Genomic DNA, 22,625 nt, shown 5'->3' on the forward strand with positions numbered 1-22,625 from the left:
GGATTACTGTCATGAATGATGACTAGTCTCTTTAGTTTCGTCATTTTATTTCTTAGACAAAAAAACCTCTGTTTATGCTAATGTGTACTTGCCCCTCCTTGTTTTGGGGCTGAACACCTTGACCGTCTGTTTTATGGGTTCTTTTTGTTTTGCTTCTTTAGTGTGTTATTATTCTCATAAGTAAGATTGAATTTTTTCTGTAATTTAATATCAATGTCTATATTTGAACTCACCCAGGTTTCCCTTTCATCCCTTATCCATCTCAGAGGCAACCCGTGGAAAACTTCCTAGACTCAGTCAAATTAGATTTGGCATGTCACGCACGAAGGACACCTCGGAATATTATTCAGTCCAAAACTAAAGGTATGTTTCTAGTTCTGGCAGCTTCCCCATACCATCACCTTTTGGGGTCCTTTTCTTGTTGTAGCATTTATAGACATCTGGATGCTTACAAATCAGGGCCAACTGAGAATCATTCTTATCTGTTGATTGCGTATGTAGATTATGTCCTGGGAGTTTGTTCACGACAACATGATGAGTATATCACGTAGACCTGGATGCCTGTTTCATTTCCTATTTGATTAACCTTTGGTTCAGAGGCTGCATATAGTTTGATAATCAATCTTGGGCATAAACGAACATAGTTTTTTTTATACTTTTATGTGTGAATTTTAACTTCTGGTGTACTTAATTTAGATCCTTAAATGTTTCTTGTATGGATAAATATGCAGGTTGCTAAAGTATTGGTCAAGAAAAACTGCATTTTTGCTCGGCAGTCCATTATCTTACTAGTTTTGAATTTTGTGTGCAGGATGGCACGAAGATATACCCCCGCCCGCTGTACCCTGCCCTGTTGCAAGCGACACGGCAGTAGCAATGCGACCTAGCAGCTGCCGGCCATGGCTGGAGTGCTGATGATGTCTTCTCGGGACACCTCCCTGAGTTGCTGCTGTTGGTGACTTCCCCCACATGCTGCTGCATTCCACCTCCCCAGCCAGCTGTTGCTTAGTGAGCTCTCTCTCCTACATCTATTCTTGCTAAAAAATGTATCTATTCTCGTATACAATTTTTAGATGGTAGAGATTCATGCATGTATGGATAGAAATCTATCTCGCTATGGGCAGTGCATGTGAAGGAAATTTTATGATTCAAAGCATATAGGCTTTTTTTGGCAAGCAATTTGGACGGCTATAGTGCTTGCAAGCTTCTATTTTGTTTCATCATACTACTTAATAGTCGTATTTCTATCTGTTTTCAGTAAGGTTTGCTTACTAACACATTGCAGCTCCGTGGCCGCGACTCCTGGGGCCTGCCTGGTTCGTATCAAAACCCGGGAATCTACCTCGGTGTCACTCCGGCTGCTGGCATGGCTTCAACAATGAAACTGCAGCGGCATGGCGTTGTTTGGCGACTCGAAGGATTCCTTGATATCAACAAGGGCACGATAAGTAGGAAAAAGACGTTGCCTTTCCGGTTGGCAGTAAGTTCTACCTCCGATACTATCTGCAGTGGTTCTTGTGTTGGTTGATTGTTGATTTTTCTTGGGTGATTTGGGATTTTTGGCGCAGGATGTTGAAGAAGGACTACATGGAACTTGGCAGCACTGCCATGGACCTCGTTCTGCAGCACCGGACTCCTCGAGCTCCTGCTACTGCCAGCGTCAACACGGAGCAATATCTGGTGTCATCCAGGAGAAGGACGAGGCGAAAAGGAGGCGGACCTGCTGCTGCTCTCCTCCGCCGGCAATGACGATGCCAGGGACGGGCTGCCACGACAGGGAGGATCGAACACATCAACATGATAGTCAGGTCTGCTTCTTGGTGATCTTGTACCTAATTTTTTTCTATGCATCTGTGAGTTGTATTATACGTATTACAGTCTGAAGCGTACGCCTATGTACATGGTAGTCTGGTTCTTTTTTTTTAATTAAACCGATTATATTTTTTGTACAATCCATTCCACTAAACAGTTTGGACAACACTAAGCATTTATATGAAAGAACACTGTTGGTTAATACCTTTGCCTTGTGATGATATTGGTTCTGCTACATAGATAGAGTTGAGTTTTTTGGTTCTCTATGATGATATAACGCAGATGATGAGTCCGATGTCCATTCTATTTAACCGTATGGACAATTGAAGCATTTGACTGAGAGAATACCCATTAGTTTTTGCTGTAGTCTTGGCATCTTGTTTTCAGTAAATAATTGATTAATTGATATGCTAGTTTTAATATGCGACGATGAACACATATGACGACTTGGCGAGTCTAATGTAGTCCACTGTATTACACCATGTAGACACTAGATGCATTTTTCCGAGAGAATGCCTATTTATATACGCTTTACTTTTGTCTTCTGCTATTTTAGCTAAAAGTTGTGCTCGTTTGTGTTACATAAGGGTGGATTTTCTTCAGTGCTTGCTGCTAAGTAATATTGTTGTTATATCTTCTCTGTGATGATGAATACATATGCCGACGAGTCTGATGTAATCCATTCTGTTACACCATGTGGACAATTGTGGCATTTGGCTGAGAGAACGCTGCATAATCTTCATTGTGCTATTTTTATTAGTATAGTTCTATTTGAAGATATAATCCTCCTATTCATTCTGAATGTGAAATCGACAACATATGTACTTTGTCTTAAAGAAAAAAATCATTTCATAGTGTGGTTAGTACTTTTTTATGTATATACTGTGGGTTGCAGATTCACGCCACATCTTGTTTGTTTTTGCTTGTTGTCCATTTAGCAATCTGATATGATTTGCTTGTAGTAGTTCATCTGCCACCCTGTTGTTGGCCCTGATCTTGATTTATCTCTCCTTACTGCTTGTGTAATATTTTGAGTACTTAGAGTTCGTCAGCCTGAAAATCCATTATCAGAGCTGGCAACCTCTTTTGATTATACAGTAACAGAATATTTTTCTCATCTCTTGTTGTTGCACATGGAACTCAATCTAATCCATTAACCTGATGATTTAACCATATATATGATTTCTTGTTCATTTCTTCTTCTTTTTGTAACATTTCTCATTCACTTTTTCTGGTTCATCACAGTAGAAATTTAGGCATCTGATTCTGGAGAGCAACAAACTTAATCCCAGGGAGTTTTGGATAATGTAAACAGCTTCACAAATATAGGTTAGATGCTAATTAGAAAAGTGGAAAGCATAGTTTTATCCCATTTACTTGCTTGTGCATAATTGTTTTGATTGATTGATGTTGAGTTCATATGGTGCAGTCAACCAACTGTCATTTTGCAGTTCTATATTTCAGTTCCGCCCCACTCGCCGTACAGCTTGTCGTCCCTCTCGGCCTCCTAGCTCGCCTTCCAGCTCCTTCTTGGCTTGTGCTGCTCTGCTCAGCTTCCCCTTTCTCAAGCTGCTGCCAAGAACGGGTGAGACTGTCTCCACATGCTCCGGTTCTTGGTTGTGGCATGGTCCTTGTCCTGCTCTGGTTCTTGGTTCTTGTTCTTGGATGAGGTTCTTCGCAAAATATTAGTAATTACTCAATTAGTCAATTTTGAGGGCTATTGCCTTATTGGAGGTGAATTGCTACGCCAAGTCATAGAATGGTATGATTGAGAAATACAAGATTCTTCAAGATGTTTTCAAAAAGATGCGCATAAGCGAGAACTGGTCGTCAACCAGTTAGTAGTGGCAGCGTGTGAGCTCCCAACCCACCAGTGTTCGAGTCCCTGGACTCCCCTGGCTGCTCATGGTTGTTTCTTCTATGTAAAGCAAAAATCAACAAGGGCTACTAGTTCCTGTTGGTCTCTTCTTTTTAAGATGCGCACAAGCAAGGTACTACTGGCTCTCGGCCTTGGTGCTAGGAACCGTAGAAAGTAATACTTTTTTTTTCGAGGAAAGGCAAAGGTCATTTCATTGAAAAGATAGATTTTGTTACACGCCTCCTAAGAGGTTACAATCATGATTTTACAGAAGGAGGGGGGGGGTGGGGGGGTGGTAATGTATGTCCCAGGTTGTTGGCATGACGATGTACCTCAGGCCGGTAGCGAGGTGGTTCGGCCATGGTCTTCATCCAAGAAGCAGTGGAAGAAGGTATATCCATCTCTCCCTATTGCTTAAATTTGATCTCATCCGTTCCATGAACACAATTTGAGTGAAACACACACACTAGTTCAGATTGGTTGTGTGGGTAGTTTCCAGCCATTAGGACGGTGGGTTGGAAGGTGTTCTGAAGATGTTGACCTGCTGACGCTGGCACCTGAATCTGAATTCTTTTCTTGAAGTGAAGAAACAGACTTATTTTTAATTTCTCATTATGAATGTTGAATGCTGACTGAGGGTGTGTTGCAACTCGAGACAAGATAGTTTACCACATATTGGTCTGTAGTAGGGTGCTTTTGACTCATTTTCGTTGTAACCTGCAGTTGTGTTTATATCTTGATCTTTCGGATAAGGTATATAGCAGGAGCATTATCAACATGTTCAGTTCATGCACAGAATATCTAACTTAATTACTAAGTTGTAGCAAGTTAGAGTGACTTTGTTGTATAATGTTGTATGCGCGCATGCACATCGATCTAGATGCTACTTTGCTACAAGCTTATGAGGTACTATTTGTCAATGGATTAGTTTGTACTCGATCTTTATTTTGTTACTTTGGTTGCATATAGAAGTGGTCCAGTCTTAACATCATACATTCATGCTAGAATACATCAATGCAATGCATACTATAGTGATGAGACAGTGATGGCGGGACAAATTGGTTGATTATTTATGCATTCTGTGTTTTTTGTACCTTATATTTGCCTCACATATTGGTATACACTTTTACCTTACCTTTTCTGAAATTTCGTGTAGAGCAGTAGGAGTTTGGCAAGGAATGTGGGGAGAGCTACACTGGTCTGGTGATGTCCGTGGGGGCGTGTGGAGCAATGGGATGGTAGCGAGGTTCCCTCTCACTGACATCATCTAGGAAGAGCTTGATGAAGGTATCGCCTTGGACATTCATGTGAGTTCCCAGGCTGTTCGATATTATGTGTTAAATTTCCTAACCTATTGGGTAACACACAATCATTAGTATTTTCATGCTTCGTAGAAAGATTTGACATCTTTAACACAAGATAATTCTGAAATTCACTTTTGAGTTTTGCCCTTACTAACGCACCAGATTGTTTCGTTTGTTTATTACTTTCAATATTATATTATGAAGCTCGCCGTCTGTTTGGATCATTTTTCTTGTGTACTTTAGTAGTTGGCTGCTTACTAGCTGGTCGACGCTTTTACTTTTCTTTGCTTGGGTGCTATGGACTTGTTTGGATTAAACAGCCTAAATAATTATTAATGTCCAGAAATCTGTTCTTTAATGTGCTTGTGGAACATGCAAAGTCAAACCTTGAATCATCTGGAATGTTTCGCTTTGAGACATATACTTATTCTGCACTTCTTCTTTATTGTGTTGTAACCATAGTTGTGGAGAAATGTTAATTATCTGCTATCAAGCAGCTGTGATTAAGTTTTTGTTATGAGACGTGTAACATGTTTCTGATTAATACATTCATATCTATAGAACCTATAGGTTGCAAGTTAACTCACACATTGTTGCTGCTTGCCCTACTAAATGACTAGCTGTATGAAACAAATATAGAAACTCCCGTTCAAGAATTAGTTAATTCTTGGGCATTGCTTGTGTTGTATGCATGTTCTCGAGTTCTTGCTGGTCTGAACTCATTGTGCATACATGTTCTACTAAATCAGAGTTCTTTTTTTGCTAGTCGTGTCTCCCTTTTTGCTGCAATGGTAAGCTTCGTGTAGTTGTATTAGCCACTTTGAACCTCATGACTGCAATTGTGCATCTACTGTGAAATCCCTGATCCACTAATTGTTCATTATGCATTGTGTTCCATCCCTGGCAGTGTTGCTAGGTTGGGTGTGGCCTCCTGAGCCTTGCCCTGTGCTGTTGGTGTTCTGCCTCAGCTGCCCCCTCGGCACCGGCTACTTAGTTGCTTCTCCCCTTTTTGCTGATATATTCATCATCGGTTGCGCAACGGTTAGCTTACTGTACCTTGTGAAAACCATTTTGAAGATCCGAACCATGTTATATGTATTTACTGCATGAACGCGTCTATCTGGTGCAGCTACCATCTTAACTCTGTAACGCGTAGTTTGCAATATCATCTACTTAACTATCGATGTGTTTCCGCTTGAAGTTAGTAATGTCAGTCTGTGTGTGGATCTTCTTGATTTGCTATTTGGTTCCAATCTGGAGGTGTTCAGTCAGTGGGGTGGGAAGTAGAACTAGTTATTTGCAATTCCGGTTAAAGACATTTTCGTTCCAGCAACCTGTCAAATGGTCACCTAGATGCTTCTAAATTCCTAACTAGGTTAAAGATTAGAACCTATATGTCACAGTTTACCAGTTTTGAGAAAATAAAGCTGCCAAATGTTGTTTTATATATTTGGTAACAGCAAAACTACAATATGCGGGAAATACGTTTAGCATGGTCACCTTTTTGAACAGCCTAGCATTGCATTTGTATATTGTTTCCCATATTTCTGCATGAAAAGGCTGTTGATGATTACCTCACATTATTGCAATTGGGCATCAAAGACCAGGATGCATATTGCCATTTTCTCTACTTCATGAAATCCTTAGATTAATTTGTGGCCTGGCCGCCCACCGGAAATATGCTGCGCTATTTGTTGATCGGTGGGTGGTATTCAGAAGACCCTGTGTCCCTATAATTACTCAGACATACTGCTATTTCTGAGTGCTTAATTATTTTCGTCTGGTTCCCTGCAGGTAAACTTATAAACCTAAACTGGCTGGTCATGGTGTATGTCGATCTGTTGTCATTTACCACTGGTCGGTCATTTATCTTCATGCTGAACATGTTTTGGTTTTTGCAGTCTACCATGGAGCGTGTTTGTGCGCTTTCATCTCACACACTCGACAATGTGGTTGAACTAGCTCTTCAGCTCTTAGATAGCCCTTTACTAGGCACATGAATCTTTTAGTTTATTTATTACTATCAAGAATTAAATTATGAAGTTTGCTATCTGCTTGATCATTTTTCTTGTGTACTTCAGTAGTTCGCAGCTTACTAGCTGGGCGATGCTTTTAGTTTTGTTTGCTTGGGTGCTTTCGACTTGTTTGGAGTAAATATGTTCTTTAATGTTGCTTGTGGAACCTGCAAAGCCAAACCTTGAATCATTCCGAAGGCTTTGCTATGAGATATATATACTTTGTCTGCACTTCTTCTTTATTGTGTTGTAACCATAGTTGTGGAGAAAGGTTAATTATCTGCTATCGGCTAGCAGCTGTGATTCTGTTACGAGACATAATATGTTCCTGAGCTGATGTCCTTTAAACCTTTGGTGCCAGGAGATACACACATAGATAAGGCTCATCCAATGGGCATAACCTCTGCTTCCTGGGCTCCGGCAATGGTGCCACAAGGGCAGTTAGAGTATGTGTAGAAACTTACCTATGGTGGCTGTAACTATTTGCAATGCAGTACTATTGCTAAGCCACGATGGATGGATTTGTCTCTAACAAATCAATGTGATAGCTGAAGATCAAGCTGGTCATAGCCCATAGACAAGAATCTGCCGTGCCTTGGTTTAAGAAGAAGGCTGAAGCTGAATTGGGGAACGTCTTTTGGGTTTTCCAATGTGTGTGCACACAGCTCCCAAATATGTATCCTCGTTGTAATTTTACCTTGCTGCCATATTGAGTAGGTGATGTAGTTTTCAGGCTTTGGAAGCATTAGATGTATGTAAAGCTAGTTTTTTTTTGGTGTTGATGAATTGAAAACTCTTGAAATTTTCATTTGTCAATGCGACATTACATACTATGTTGCAAAATCATGCATGCAAAAATGATGGAGAAGAATCATTACTGTTTCTCCCGTGGTGTTAGCTCTGACTCTCCGCAATTTTTGTGTACGTGGATTTGAAAGCAGAGTATGTTTATGTGTATCAGGAGCATGTCAAAATGTATAGCACTATTTGTGAAATTAAGCCCTGGTTTTTCTTGAGGCTAGCTCCAGGAAACCAGAAAGTTTGTAATACACCCTCGAGAAGGAGAGTGTAGCAAAGCCAGCGTGAAAACGTTAAAGGAAAAAAATAATAACCACAACGAAGAAATCATGGGATATGTTTTATTATCTAGACAGGCAGTTAAATTAAGGAAATGATGCGTTGCATGGGGCGACACGATTTCATAATTAATAACCACCGTCCTATAAGTACTCCCATCTTATGTAGTGTGTACAAAATCGACGTGTCTCCCGTAAATGATTCCAGCTTGTAACTCGTCTTTTCGCTTTCCTGTAAATGAGACAGAAAAAATAGCGGCAACCGGTAAGATGAAAAAGTCACGACCATCTTCAAAATTCGAGGGAAAGCCCAAAATCAGCGGCAGTTATTAGAATGACCCTTCAGTAGGAAAAATATAATAAAAAAATATTAGAGTCAGATCCTTGAGTTACGGATCGATTCTGAGATGGAAGCAAGGTAGCAGTTAATTCCAGGACGAGGGAAGGACCAAAATCAGCGCCAGTATTTAGGATGACCCATCGGTATCCATGTGAGCTTTTAATAATCACACCTAGATTATGCGGACGGACGGAGCATTTTGATTGATTGATGCTAGATCAGCGATCCGTGTGCATCGCATATCCAGCCGTCAGATCCATCTCTTCTTCCACGCAAAGGTTCCAAACCTTCTCCATCTCTTTTCCTCCAATCTCTACAAGTAGAAGGCCATTGTCACGGACCGCGTGCGGGTTGCGCGTGTGACTATGACTTAGACTTTGACTCTTGCTCGGAGAGGAGAGGAGAGCACGCGCCATGGCCGACCACGCGAAGATCTCCGGCCAACCGGCGGCAAGCCCATCTCCGGTCAGAGCAAGGTTCGTTTCATCTTGTCTATATATCGGTGCTAAGGATTCTTCTTCTTCCAGAGAAGCTCCTGTATTTTTCTGTTCTGAAGCTCGTCGTCCTTCTGGCTCTGAATTTTTTTAAGGGGGCATCACCTAGTGCTGTACAGTATACAGTCTACGCTCACATCTCCCTTTCTTGTTGGTTTGAGCAAGCACTGAGTTTTGGATACGGATGGATCGATCAATCGACCGAGTCAGATCTACACCAAGGTACCGTACCACCACTTCTTTCCGATGGAAACGAGAAACGCGTCATTTTCTGTAGCTGCACGCCCAACAGTACTCGAGGGGCGGTCGAGCAGGCCAGCGTCCTTGGCCGTGCGGAGTCGCTTGGCTTCCACGAGCGCCGCGACGGCCATGGCGACGCAGGACATGGCCATGCCTGTGCCGACGCGCTGGAGCATCGTAATGCCCGAGGGGTGTCCCGTGAGGCGCCTCATGAGCGGCACCAGGGCGCGGTCGTAGACGGGGACCAGGGTGATGTAGGTGATGCTAATCACGCTTAGCAGCGCCGTAGGTGGCACGATGAGGCCCCCGATGCGCCGGTCGTCCATCGTGCTGCCCTGCTTGGTGAACAGGGTGGTGACCTGCGCGATGGCTGCCGCAAAGATTAGGCTCGACAGCCAGATCGGTAGCAGCTTGGCCAGGAATCCTTTAGTACCTTCCTCCGGTTCTGCCGTCAGAAGCCTGCACAGGTGAAGGAAAACAGTCATTGATGAGTCGCGTCGGTGTAGAGGAATGCAGTTTGTAGTCGCGCTCACCGTTGTGTGTCAGTATCCACTACGGGAGAGCCGGCATGTGCCGACGGCCAAGAGATGTGCCGACGGCCAAATGTCGGGGCCGTCGGCACAGAAGCCCTCGTCGACCGGCGACGGAGTTGACCGTCGGCATAGGCCGGCCGTCGGCACACTCGCATGCTACACCGACGGTCACCGTCGGCGCAACCATGGCCGTCGCCACAAAGATAGAGCGCCCGAAGGTCACCGTCGGCACGGGTTCACCCGTCGGCACAGCGCCGGTAGGTGGGCCGAGCCGTTACGCTGTCACGGCGCCGTCTATGCTCGTGCCGACGGTGGCCCACGGCGCAACCTCGGCCGTCGGCCCGGCACTCGACAACCGGGTCCCCTCTTCCTCGTGCCGACGGTGGCCTACGGCACAACCTCGGCCGTCGGCACAGCCCATCATTTTTATTTAACATTTTTTATTTAACATTTTTTATTTAACATTTTTTATTTAACATTTTTTACTACATATAATTGATAATCCCAATCATTTTTATTTGTTTATTTCTTTCTTACTCGCTAGTTTGGCGAACCCCTTTGCGGGAAACCTATATATGTATAAGGGCGGTATAAGGACACAAAAGTGATATACTTAAGAACTTAAGACCCGGACACGATACAAAACACTTAAATAAATAGACTCACACACATACCAAAGCGCTTACGGAACTAGACCCACACACGAACCGAAACGGTTAAAGAACTGCACCCACACACAGGAACCAAAACACTTAAAGAAACTACACCCACACACAGGAACCAAAACACTTAAAGAACTAGACCCACACACAAACCAAAGCATTTAAAGAACTACACCCACACACGAACAAAGCACTTAACACTGGGTCGACACATGACCCGCTAGACACACGGACTCGACACACACACATATTAATCAGAGAAGTCGAAATCTTCATCCTCGCTGGGGGTGTCCTCTGAAGCGGTGGTTGTGAGGTTCCACGACCACCGTTCATCATTCTCCCCCCTGTCGACGCCTCTCCTTTGGCGTACTGCGCTTCAACCTCGGCCTTCCTCCGCCGCTTTCCCGCCCTCCTCTCTCTCTCCGTACGTACGCTTCTCCTTCCGGAATGCGCGCGTTGCCTCGACGTCTCCGGGATGGTCTCTGCGCCACTGTGCCATGAACTGCTCGTCCGCCTCGGTGGTATCAATCCGCCGGCCGGCCGGCCTCGTACCGCCGCGCTTCACCCTGTGAGCGAAGTAGCGGCTCGCAGAGAGACTACGAGCTTCCGTCGAGACCCGACCTCCGGGAAATTCATTTCGTGGCGCGGCCGGCCAAACCTCCAAGCCGCAACGTCGTATGCGCGGGCGGCAGCCTCCTTCGTGTAGAAGGTGCCGAGCCACACACGCGTACCACCGGCGGTGATTTCAGCCGCGAAATGTCCCGCGGGCCGCGAGCGAACGCCGATGAAGCCCGTGTTGCTACGGCGACGAGGAGCCATCTCGGCGGCAGCTTAGAGGATTTTGTGGTTCTATTGGATGAGAGAAGCGATGAAGGGAGAAATGTTGCTCGGGTGTCGTTAGTGGAGAAGACATGGCTATATATAGGCCGGCAAGGGGCTGAAACGGCGGGAGAACTTGGCGGGAGGGAATGGGCGGGAAAGGGTGGGCGGGAAAACTTGGCGGGAAATCATGGAGGGAAAAAAAAGGCGGGAGAGAAGGAGCGGGAAAGGGTGGGCGGAAAAAAAGGGCGGGAGAGAAGCGGCGTGAAAGGGTGGGCGAGGAAAAAAGGCGGGAGAGAAGGAGCGGGAAAGGGTGGGCGGGAAAAAGAGCGGGAAAGGGTTTCCACATGTACCTATGACCTAACCAAGCTCAAATGGAGGCACACGCCCACCGGGGACCCCGATGGGATGCGATCAAAGGGGTAGACGGCGCGGTCAACGGAACTAGGGTTTCGTCGGAAATCGAGCATCGGATCTAGGGAATGGCCCCAAAACTTGTGTGTGTCCACATGGCATGCACATAAGTGATTTGTGATGGTTCTACATCCAATGCTACCCCCGGGTGTGTCCGGCTTCTCGGACAGGGGGTTCCTACACTTGGGCGGATTCCGCATGTATAGGGGGACTCCCTCGTACGTGAACCGGAGAGAAACTTGATATCATATGGGATGATTTTTGTTTCCACATGTACCTATGACCTAACCAAGCTCAAATGGAGGCACACGCCCACCGGGGACCCCGATGGGATGCGATCAAAGGGGTAGACGGCGCGGTCAACGGAACTAGGGTTTCGTCGAAATCGAGCATCGGATCTAGGGAATGGCCCCAAAACTTGTGTGTGTCCACATGGCATGCACATAAGTGATTTGTGATGGTTCTACATCCAATGCTACCCCCCGGTGTGTCCGGCTTCTCGGACAGGGGGTTCCTACACTTGGGCGGATTCGCATGTATAGTGGGGACTCCTCGTACGTGAACCGGAGAGAAACTTGATATCATATGGGATGATTTTTGTTTCCACATGTACCTATGACCTAACCAAGCTCAAATGGAGGCATATGCCCACCGGGGACCCCGATGGGATGCGATCAAAGGGGTAGACGGCGCGGTCAACGTAACTAGGGTTTCGTCGGAAATCGAGCGTCGGATCTAGGGAATGGCCCCAAAACTTGTGTGTGTCCACATGGCATGCACATAAGTGATTTGTGATAGTTTTATATCCAATGCTACCCCCCGGTGTGTCCGGCTTCTCGGACAGGGGGTTCCTACACTTAGGCGGATTCTCGCATGTATAGGGGGAACTCCCTCGGAGGTGAACCGGAGAGAACCTTGGGATCATATGGGATGATCCTTGTTTTCACATGTACCTATGACCTAACCAAGCTCAAATGGAGGCACACGCCCACCGGGGACCCCGATGGGATGCGATCAAAGGGGTAGACGGCGCGGTCAACGGAACTAGGGTTTCTTCGTAAATCGAGCATCGGATCTAGGGAATGGCCCCAAAACTTGTGTGTGTCCACATGGCATGCACATAAGTGATTTGTGATGGTTCTACATCCAATGCTACCCCCGGGTGTGTCCGGCTTCTCGGACGGGGGTTCCTACACTTGGGCGGATTCCGCATGTATAGGGGGACTCCCTCGTACGTGAACCGGAGAGAAACTTGATATCATATGGGATGATTTTTGTTTCCACATGTACCTATGACCTAACCAAGCTCAAATGGAGGCATATGCCCACCGGGGACCCCGATGGGATGCGATCAAAGGGGTAGACGGCGCGGTCAGCAGAACTAGGGTTTCTTCAGAAATCGAGCGTCGGATCTAGGGAATGGCCCCAAAACTTGTGTGTGTCCACATGGCATGCACATAAGTGATTTGTGATGGTTTTATATCCAATGCTACCCCCCCGGGTGTGTCCGGCTTCTCGGACAGGGGGTTCCTACACTTAGGCAGATTCTGCATGTATAGAGGGGAACTCCCTCGGAGGTGAACCGGAGAGAACCTTGGGATCATATGGGATGATCCTTGTTTCCACATGTACCTATGACCTAACCAAGCTCAAATGGAGGCACACGCCCACCGGGGACCCCGATGGGATGCGATCAAAGGGGTAGACGGCGCGGTCAACGGAACTAGGGTTTCTTCGGAAATCGAGCATCGGATCTAGGGAATGGCCCCAAAACTTGTGTGTGTCCACATGGCATGCACATAAGTGATTTGTGATGGTTCTACATCCAATGCTACCCCCGGTGTGTCCGGCTTCTCGGACGGGGGTTCCTACACTTGGGCGGATTCCGCATGTATAGGGGGGACTCCCTCGTACGTGAACCGGAGAGAAACTTGATATCATATGGGATGATTTTTGTTTCCACATGTACCTATGACCTAACCAAGCTCAAATGGAGGCATATGCCCACCGGGGACCCCCGATGGGATGCGATCAAAGGGGTAGACGGCGCGGTCGGCAGAACTAGGGTTTCTTCGTAAATCGAGCGTCGGATCTAGGGAATGGCCCCAAAACTTGTGTGTGTCCACATGGCATGCACATAAGTGATTTGTGATGGTTTTATATCCAATGCTACCCCCCCGGGTGTGTCCGGCTTCTCGGACGGGGGTTCCTACACTTAGGCGGATTCCGCATGTATAGGGGGAACTCCCTCGGAGGTGAACCGGAGAGAACCTTGGGATCATATGGGATGATCCTTGTTTCCACATGTACCTATGACCTAACCAAGCTCAAATGGAGGCACACGCCCACCGGGGACCCCCGATGGGATGCGATCAAAGGGGTAGACGGCGCGGTCAACGTAACTAGGGTTTCTTCGTAAATCGAGCATCGGATCTAGGGAATGGCCCCAAAACTTGTGTGTGTCCACATGGCATGCACATAAGTGATTTGTGATGGTTCTACATCCAATGCTACCCCCCGGTGTGTCCGGCTTCTCGGACGGGGGTTCCTACACTTGGGCGGATTCTCGCATGTATAGGGGGGACTCCTCGTACGTGAACCGGAGAGAAACTTGATATCATATGGGATGATTTTTGTTTCCACATGTACCTATGACCTAACCAAGCTCAAATGGAGGCATATGCCCACCGGGGGACCCCGATGGGATGCGATCAAAGGGGTAGACGGCGCGGTCGGCAGAACTAGGGTTTCTTCGTAAATCGAGCGTCGGATCTAGGGAATGGCCCCAAAACTTGTGTGTGTCCACATGGCATGCACATAAGTGATTTGTGATGGTTTTATATCCAATGCTACCCCCGGGTGTGTCCGGCTTCTCGGACAGGGGTTCCTACACTTAGGCGGATTCCGCATGTATAGGGGAACTCCTCGGAGGTGAACCGGAGAGAACCTTGGGATCATATGGGATGATCCTTGTTTCCACATGTACCTATGACCTAACCAAGCTCAAATGGAGGCACACGCCCACCGGGGACTCCCGATGGGATGCGATCAAAGGGGTAGACGGCGCGGTCAACAGAACTAGGGTTTCTTCAGAAATCGAGCATCGGATCTAGGGAATGGCCCCAAAACTTGTGTGTGTCCACATGGCATGCACATAAGTGATTTGTGATGGTTCTACATCCAATGCTACCCCCCGGGTGTGTCCGGCTTCTCGGACAGGGGGTTCCTACACTTGGGCAGATTCTGCATGTATAGGGGGGACTCCCTCGTACGTGAACCGGAGAGAAACTTGATATCATATGGGATGATTTTTGTTTCCACATGTACCTATGACCTAACCAAGCTCAAATGGAGGCATATGCCCACCGGGGACCCCCGATGGGATGCGATCAAAGGGGTAGACGGCGCGGTCAACGGAACTAGGGTTTCTTCGAAATCGAGCGTCGGATCTAGGGAATGGCCCCAAAACTTGTGTGTGTCCACATGGCATGCACATAAGTGATTTGTGATGGTTCTACATCCAATGCTCCCCCCGGGTGTGTCCGGCTTCTCGGACAGGGGGTTCCTACACTTGGGCAGATTCTGCATGTATAGGGGGGGACTCCCTCGTACGTGAACCGGAGAGAATCTTGATATCATATGGGATGATTTTTGTTTCCACATGTACCTATGACCTAACCAAGCTCAAATGGAGGCATATGCCCACCGGGGGACCCCCGATGGGATGCAGTCAAAGGGGTAGACGGCGCGGTCAACAGAACTAGGGTTTCTTCAGAAATCGAGCGTCGGATCTAGGGAATGGCCCCAAAACTTGTGTGTGTCCACATGGCATGCACATAAGTGATTTGTGATGGTTCTACATCCAATGCTACCCCCGGGTGTGTCCGGCTTCTCGGACAGGGGGTTCCTACACTTGGGCAGATTCTGCATGTATAGGGGGGGACTCCCTCGTACGTGAACCGGAGAGAAACTTGATATCATATGGGATGATTTTTGTTTCCACATGTACCTATGACCTAACCAAGCTCAAACGTAGGCATACGCCCACCGGGGGAACCCCGATGGGATGCAGTTAAAGGGGTAGACGGCGCGGTCAACAGAACTAGGGTTTCTTCAGAAATCGAGGATCGGATCTAGGGTTTAGGGTTAGGGTTAGGATTAGTGTTAGTATTTGAGATGATATATTCTGTTCTTATTATTTGGAATAAATAGTGATAATGTTTATTTTAAAAAACTGAAAAAATAAAAAAATAACTTGTGCCGACGGTCACCGTCGGCACAACCTAAACCCTATTATTTGAGATGATATAGTATTAGTATTTGAGATGATATATTATGTTTTTATTATTTGGAATAAATAGTGACAATGTTTATTTAAAAAAAAAAAAAGTGTCCCGACGGTCACCGTCGGCACAACCCCGGCCGTCGGCACACACACCCACTTAACCGTAGGGTCGAGCCGGCCGGCCGGCCTCATCCACACACGCACACCCACCCCGGCCCGCGGCCCCGCCCCCACGCCCGACCCCCGCGCCGCCGCCCTCGCCCCCACGCCGCCGCCGCCCTCGCCCCCGCGCCGCCGCCGCCGCCCGCCCCCGCGCCGCCGCCCTCCCCGCGACGCCGCCCTCCCCCGCACCCTGCCCCGGCCCGCGCCCACTCCCGCCCCCGCGCGCCGCCGCCGCGCCGCCGCGCCGCGCGCCGTCCTCCCGGCCGCCGCCGCTGCCCCGCGCCGTCCCCGCGCCGCCCCCGCCCGCGCCGTCCCCGCGCCGCCGCCGTCCTCCCGGCCGCCGCCCTCCCTGCACCCCTGCCCGGCCATGGTAAGGTTCTTACCTTTTTTTTATTTTTTTTAGCTTTTGCAAATTAAAATTGAAATTGTAATGTAAATTTGCAAATTGAAATTGAAATTGTAATGTAAATTTGCAAATTGAAATTGAAATGAAGTAAAGAATTGAAATAGAGTTGTAATGTAAATTTGCAAATTGAAATAGATTTTGCAAATTGAAATTGAAATTGAAATGAAGTAAAGAATTTGGAAATTGAAATTGAAATTGTAATGTAAATTGAAATGAAAATGAAGGAATAGAAATGGAAATTGAAATGGAATAAATTAGAATTTTGTAGAAATGCATTTGTTTTATCAATTGATGAATTTGCATTGACAAATTTTTATTATTTTAACTAGGTCCAGTAGTGAGCATCCCGCGTGACGATCCCGGATCTTGCGGCGCATCTCTACGGCCGTCGACATCGCCGGTTGTTCGACTACTTCCTCTACAGCCGAGGGTGAGCTGAATTGCCGACTCCCCTTCGCATTTTTTATGTCATTAGATTTAATTTCTCCGTCAAGTCGCGTAACCTAGGTGTCAATTCCCGTCCGCAAGCGTTACGCGGATAAATATGCATTAGTGGTCGAGATATTTTGAACCGTAACGCTTGTGGCATTTACGGGACAGTCGCGGACCCGTAGTTGGGTACGTTTTCCATGTTACGCTCGGGTGCGAGACAGGATTTCGTCGGCGCCTCCTCGTTGTTCTCCGGATGCACATCCTCTCGGCTTTTTGCCGAGACGTGTATCGGGAGAGCAGCGGGGAGGTGCTGCTGAAATCTCGTCTCGCACCCGAGCGAACGTGGAGAACGTACCCAACTACGGGTCCGGGGCTGCTAGGAGCCCACCTAGTAGAGATGTAGGTTGATGCACGCGTTTTCGCCGGTAGAAAAATAAAAATATGATGCATTCAATTTCATGCTACTATTTGTTGTTTGTCACGCAATAAAGCGGGATGGCCGATAATGAGTGGATGTACAGGTGGCCGTGTTAGTTCGACTCAAGTGACGGATGAATGGAAATGGAAGACCGATTTGTTAGTGAAGGAGTTAGCTCGTGGTTCGAAGGGGATTGTTCGTCCCCGTTGCCCTTGCAATGTCCGCAGGAGGCGTCATCCTAAGGATATTCTAGAGATGACTAAACACCTTTGGTGGAATGGGTATATGCGTGACTACGACCCGCCGGTCGACTTTTCTCGGCACGAACGTGATAGAGGTGAGGTGATGCGGCAGCGGATCGATGGCAATGAGAACGATGGCATCTTAAACTTGCTAGATGATCTTCGGGATGCCGACATGCCGAGTTACCATGGGACGAACAGATGCGAGCCGGAGGAACCGCTCGAACCGGAGGGACCGCCACAACCGGAGGAACTTCCGGAGGAGGAACTCGAGCCAACCGCGAGGGCCTTCATTGATATGATGGCCTCGGCTAGGAGGCCTCTATACCCGGGTGCAAAAATGTCTCAACTTGATGGCATCACGCGAGTTGCTAGCCGACAAGTGCATGTTTGAGAGTACTCGAGCATCCTTTGAAAAGACTCGAGCACAGTAGGTAACATGTTGCCCGAAGGTCATTGCTTGCCCAAGACCATGTACGAAACGAAGAAAATCTTGAAAGCATTGAAAATGGATTATGTAACATATGATGTCTGTCCAAAACTTTGCCTTTTGTTTTGGAAAGACTATGCGGATGACAAGAATCTTGTGCCAAGTGTGGTCACTCTAGGTATCATGAGGTAGATGTAGGCAATGGTCGAAGAGGCGAGACAAAAGTAGCCATAAAGATTCTTCGTTATCTCCCATTTATCAAAAGAATCCAGCGGCTTTACATGTTCGAGGAGACGCCAAGCGGATGACATGGCATAAGACCGGGATAAGATTGCAAGACGAGAAGAAACGGGTACCCATGGTACATCCATCCGATGGTGAATCATGGAAGCACTTCGATGAAAAGCACCCAAATGAGGCAAGTGAGGCTCGGAATGTTAGAATTGCGATAGCAACCGATGGATTCAACCCATATGGTATGTCGACCGCCGCGTACAGCTGCTGGCCCGTGTTTGTTATTCCGCTCAATCTCCCTCCCGGAGTCGTAATGCAAAGGAAGAACATATTCTTGTCGATGATCCTTCCGGGGCCTCGAATATCCAGGGAAGAAATTGAGTGTCTTAATGCAACCACTTGTGGATGATTTGCACCACTCGTGGCATCACGGTACATTGACATACGACCAGAGCAACAAAGAGAAACTTCATCATGAAAGTTTGGTTCCACTATTCGATGCATGACCTACCCGGGTACGCCCTATTCCGTGGGCATAGTACAGCTGGTAAGTTTCCATGCCCGAGTGTGCGAGCACGAACTAGAATTCGAGCACCTAAAAGCTGGACACAAATATGTTGCCTTTGACAAACACCGCAAGTTCCTCGAGTCCAGGGCATCGGTTCGAGATCCGACAAGAAAAACTTCACGAAAGGCGTAGTTGTGCTTGAACATAAAGAAATACCAAAGTTCAATGGTGCAACTGCTGATGCTGAGCTACGTGCTCTCCGGACCTAGTAAGGAACCCGGCCACCAATTTGAGGGATATGGTAAAACGCACAACTGGACTCACATAGCGGGCATAACGAGCTCGAGTATTACAAGGACCTTGAACTTCCCCATAATATCGATATGATGCACACCGAAAAGAATTGTGGGGAGGCATTCCTTAACACCTGCTGCAATATACCGGGCAAGTCAAGGGATAATGTTTCAGCTAGAGTCGATATTGAGGAGATATGTGACAGGGTGGCTCTACACATGCAGCCTCCCGAGGGCAATCGAAAAGGTTGGTTAAAGCCGCATGCCAAGTACTTGTCTTGATAGCGCCGACAAGAAGGAGGCATTTACGTGGCTCAAATATGACGTGATGTTCCCCGATGGTTATTGTTCGAATATGAGTAAGGGAGTCAATCTTGCTACGGGAAAAATAAACGGGCTCAAGAGTCACGACTATCATATATGGATTGAGCGGCCGATGCCGGTGATGCTTCGAGGGTATCTCCCCGATCATGTCCGGCGAGTGCTTGCGGAGGTGAGCCATTTTTTCCGCACGGTCCGTGCTAAGCGGATATGTACCGAGGTGATTGAGAAGCTGCAGGAGCAAGTGCCGGACATGCTATGCAAGTTAGAGATGATATTCCCCCAGAGCTTCTTCACTCCGATGTTACATCTCATCGTGCATCTCGCCAACGAGGCACTCTTGGGGGACCGGTGCAGATATCGTTGGCGGTTTTGTATTGAGAGGGAGTTCAAGTATATTCGGTACAAATGTGGAAACAAAAATAAGATTGAAGCATGCATAGCTGAGGCAACTCTCCTCCATGAGATGGCGGACGCCACGACAATGTACTATGCCAATGATGTGCCCACTAAGCATAACCCGGTCGCTCGGTACAATTCCGATGAGCCCAACCGTGACCCAAAGCTCTTGCTCTTCAAATATCCCGGTGGCAAGGCCGGTGCCTCAAAAGTGGAGAACATTTCGCCGAAGAGAAGGATTGCATAATGCTTTACGTGCTTATGAACATGGAGGAAGTGGTCGATTTCATGAGGTAAAATGATGAACCAATTACTTTGCAACCAGTAACTTGGTTTTGGTCTAATACGTATTTTCTCCTTTCGGCGAATTCCATGATGAAATGTGGTCGGGAAGAAATGGTCCCACTCCCACGCGAGTGGTACACTCTTCCGAAAGAGGGTGCCCCGCCCTTAAATAAAAGCTTCGTGAACTGGTTCCATGAAAAAGTAATTTCTCAAATGTTCCTCTTACTTTGCAATCCGTGACTTGTCTTATTACACGTAACTAATGCACAAAATAATCTGAACCGAACTTGTAGGGAGCTGATCCCAACGTTGAGATGACAGATGAGTTGAGATGCGTTTCCCAGGGTTTTAACCGTAGAGTCCATACGCATGAGAAGTATGATGTAAATGGGTATCGCTTCCATACGGAGTTTCACCGAAGAACCGGCCTAATGCAAAAACAATAAATACTGGGGTCTACACCCGCGGAGCCGATGATCTTGATTACTATGGAAGGTTACAAAAGGTATACGAGTTGACGTTCAACAACGCAAACATAGAACTCAAGCTCTTTGTGTTCAAATGCCACTCGGTTTGACCCACACAGTGGAATGAGAAGCACCCCTCCATTGGTTTAGTTGAAGTTAGGCCTACAACCACCTACAGCGGATCCGACGTCTATGTTGTGGCTCACCAAACCAAGCAAGTTTATTATTTGTCCTACCCATGTCGGAATGAGGAACTCATGGGCTGGGAAGTCGTGTTCCGGGTATCGCCACATGGTAAGCTACCCATCCCCTCCGAGGACGATTACAACAACATTGACCCGGTAACATATGAGGGAATTTTCTATCAAGAGGAAGAGCAGTTCGGGGCTCTTCAAATAGACATAGGTCTTCGGGATCTCCACAACGATGTACAAATGCGTGGTGAGACCGTGGTGGACCCGAAGGACATAGCTATGCTCACCAAGCGCCATGCGAGCAAAGACAACATTGTCGAGACTCAACCGGAACCCAATGCCGACCATGAATACTCATATGATACTGATTTTGATAGTGAGGCTGAGAACCCAATGCCTAGAGATGAGAGTGGTGATGAATGGTGAGGGTCTTTTATGCTTAGTACCTACATTATCATTATGCTTAATACATACATTTGTCATTATGCTTAATACCTACATTTTTCATTATGCTTAGTACCTATATTTGTCATTATGCTTATTAATTTTCAACATGCTTATTAATTATTTTCTCTTTTTCTTATGCAGGTAATTGCCCAATATGAGCGGACGGAAGGCATCATCGAGCTCCTTGCTTGATCAGATGCATCAGCGGAAGCCAGGGCCGGGTGCTTCCAGACGGAGTGGAAGACCCATTGTTCCCACCCGGCGTTACGAAGACGCAGACGGAGGGCGGGGAGGACGAGGGGGAGGACGAGCTGGAGGACGAGGGGGAGGGACGAGCTGGAGGACGAGGGGGAGGACGAGCTCGGAGGACGAGGGGGAATGCACAGCTCCTTCTAGCCGACATTCCCTCTCGCTTCGGCTCGGTGGCTTCACGCGTCTATGGACGAGGAGGAGGACACTAGGGAGGAGGAGGAGGACACTAGGGAGGAGGAGGAGGAGTCTAGGGACGAGGAGGCTTCGACGGAGATGGCTCCGAAGAAGTTGCGGATTCGTGGGGAAGCGCAGGTTCCCGATGAGAGTAAGGAACCTGCTACGGAGGATGAGAAGTGGCTCCTTGTCCCAGGAAAGACAGAGTAAGTAGTAAGGTGATTTCATTTTCGTTATGACACTTAGCATTTTCTAATGTTTGATAATTGTGCAGGAATTTCACATACACGGGGAATGTCCGCGTGCCAGGGAGTCTGATTGGAGCTGCTATTAGGAAGTACCGGCCGGGGATGTACACTCCGGTCCTTGGGGGCGAGTCGAAGCTAGCCTACACTTGGGAAGACTTTGAGATAGCGCCTTACCCCGGCTTTACTTCCGCCGCCGACGCCGTGATCAAGAAGTTTTGGGTACGTAATGCATACTCTTTGGGTTTCGTTCATATGTAGTTGATAACCCCACCGTGATAACTCATGCCTCTCACACTTTCGTTATGCTTGATTGCGAGCGCAATTATAGGGTGGCGACCGAGCATAAGGAGAGGGCGGACGTGATCCTCCGTAGCATGTGTCGGAAGTTGACACGGCAGCAGTGGTACAACCGGAGGATCACGTGCATCGGCCACTTCTATGCTGAGCGGGCGTAAGGTACACAAAGCCCGAGATTGTGCGGGGACTCGCCCGGCTATGACGATAGAGCAATTCATGTCGGTAAGTAATTGTCAATGCGATTCTATGTACTGCGGCTAACTTGCAACTATATTGTTTGTTCTTCAAATGAGTTTTGATTTTGCAGAGTTGTACCACATTGGGCTGATAATAATAAGAGGGCCGCCTTCATGGAGTTGGTCAAGAATTGGGTCGGCGAAAACCCCGATTTCAAGGCCGTGAGCGACCGGAACAAGGCCAACCGTGGGAACCGTGGAACACACAGGTGCGGGGAGCAGCAAGCACCGATCGCTATCGGGAGCGTCCGGTACATATAAAAATGGAACAAGCTGCATTTTTTTGATTTTCGATGATATGCATAACATTTGTTTTGTGATGCGGGGA

General features: G+C 47.4%; 1 protein-coding gene and 2 non-coding genes across 7 annotated transcripts; all 3 read left to right on the forward strand.

Moving 5' to 3' along the window:
• Positions 1-843: 843 nt before the first annotated feature.
• LOC124659216 lies at positions 844-7,815 on the forward strand. Of its 5 annotated transcripts, XR_006989490.1 has the most exons (5): positions 844-1,008; positions 1,286-1,480; positions 1,569-1,808; positions 4,827-4,977; positions 7,351-7,815. XR_006989490.1 is itself a non-coding variant. In XM_047197148.1 (4 exons), the coding sequence occupies exons 1-4, from the start codon at positions 970-972 to the stop codon at positions 4,875-4,877; spliced, it is 525 nt and encodes a 174-aa protein (XP_047053104.1). In that variant the 5' UTR covers positions 844-969; the 3' UTR covers positions 4,878-7,815. The 5 variants fall into 5 exon arrangements, 3 of the variants coding, with proteins under 3 accessions (XP_047053104.1, XP_047053103.1, XP_047053102.1); XM_047197148.1 differs by having other exon boundaries at positions 4,827-7,815; XM_047197147.1 differs by lacking the exons at positions 4,827-4,977; positions 7,351-7,815 and adding an exon at positions 3,264-3,933.
• LOC124668910 lies at positions 2,073-2,157 on the forward strand. The gene has a single exon (XR_006991977.1). It is a non-coding gene; the product is annotated as a small nucleolar RNA SNOR75 (small nucleolar RNA).
• Positions 2,449-2,538, forward strand: LOC124668909. Its single transcript, XR_006991976.1, has one exon. It is a non-coding gene; the product is annotated as a small nucleolar RNA SNOR75 (small nucleolar RNA).
• Positions 7,816-22,625: the final 14,810 nt, after the last annotated feature.

The sequence above is a fragment of the Lolium rigidum genome, chromosome 6, assembly GCF_022539505.1.
Source record: "Lolium rigidum isolate FL_2022 chromosome 6, APGP_CSIRO_Lrig_0.1, whole genome shotgun sequence".
NCBI classification, from domain to species: domain Eukaryota; kingdom Viridiplantae; phylum Streptophyta; class Magnoliopsida; order Poales; family Poaceae; genus Lolium; species Lolium rigidum.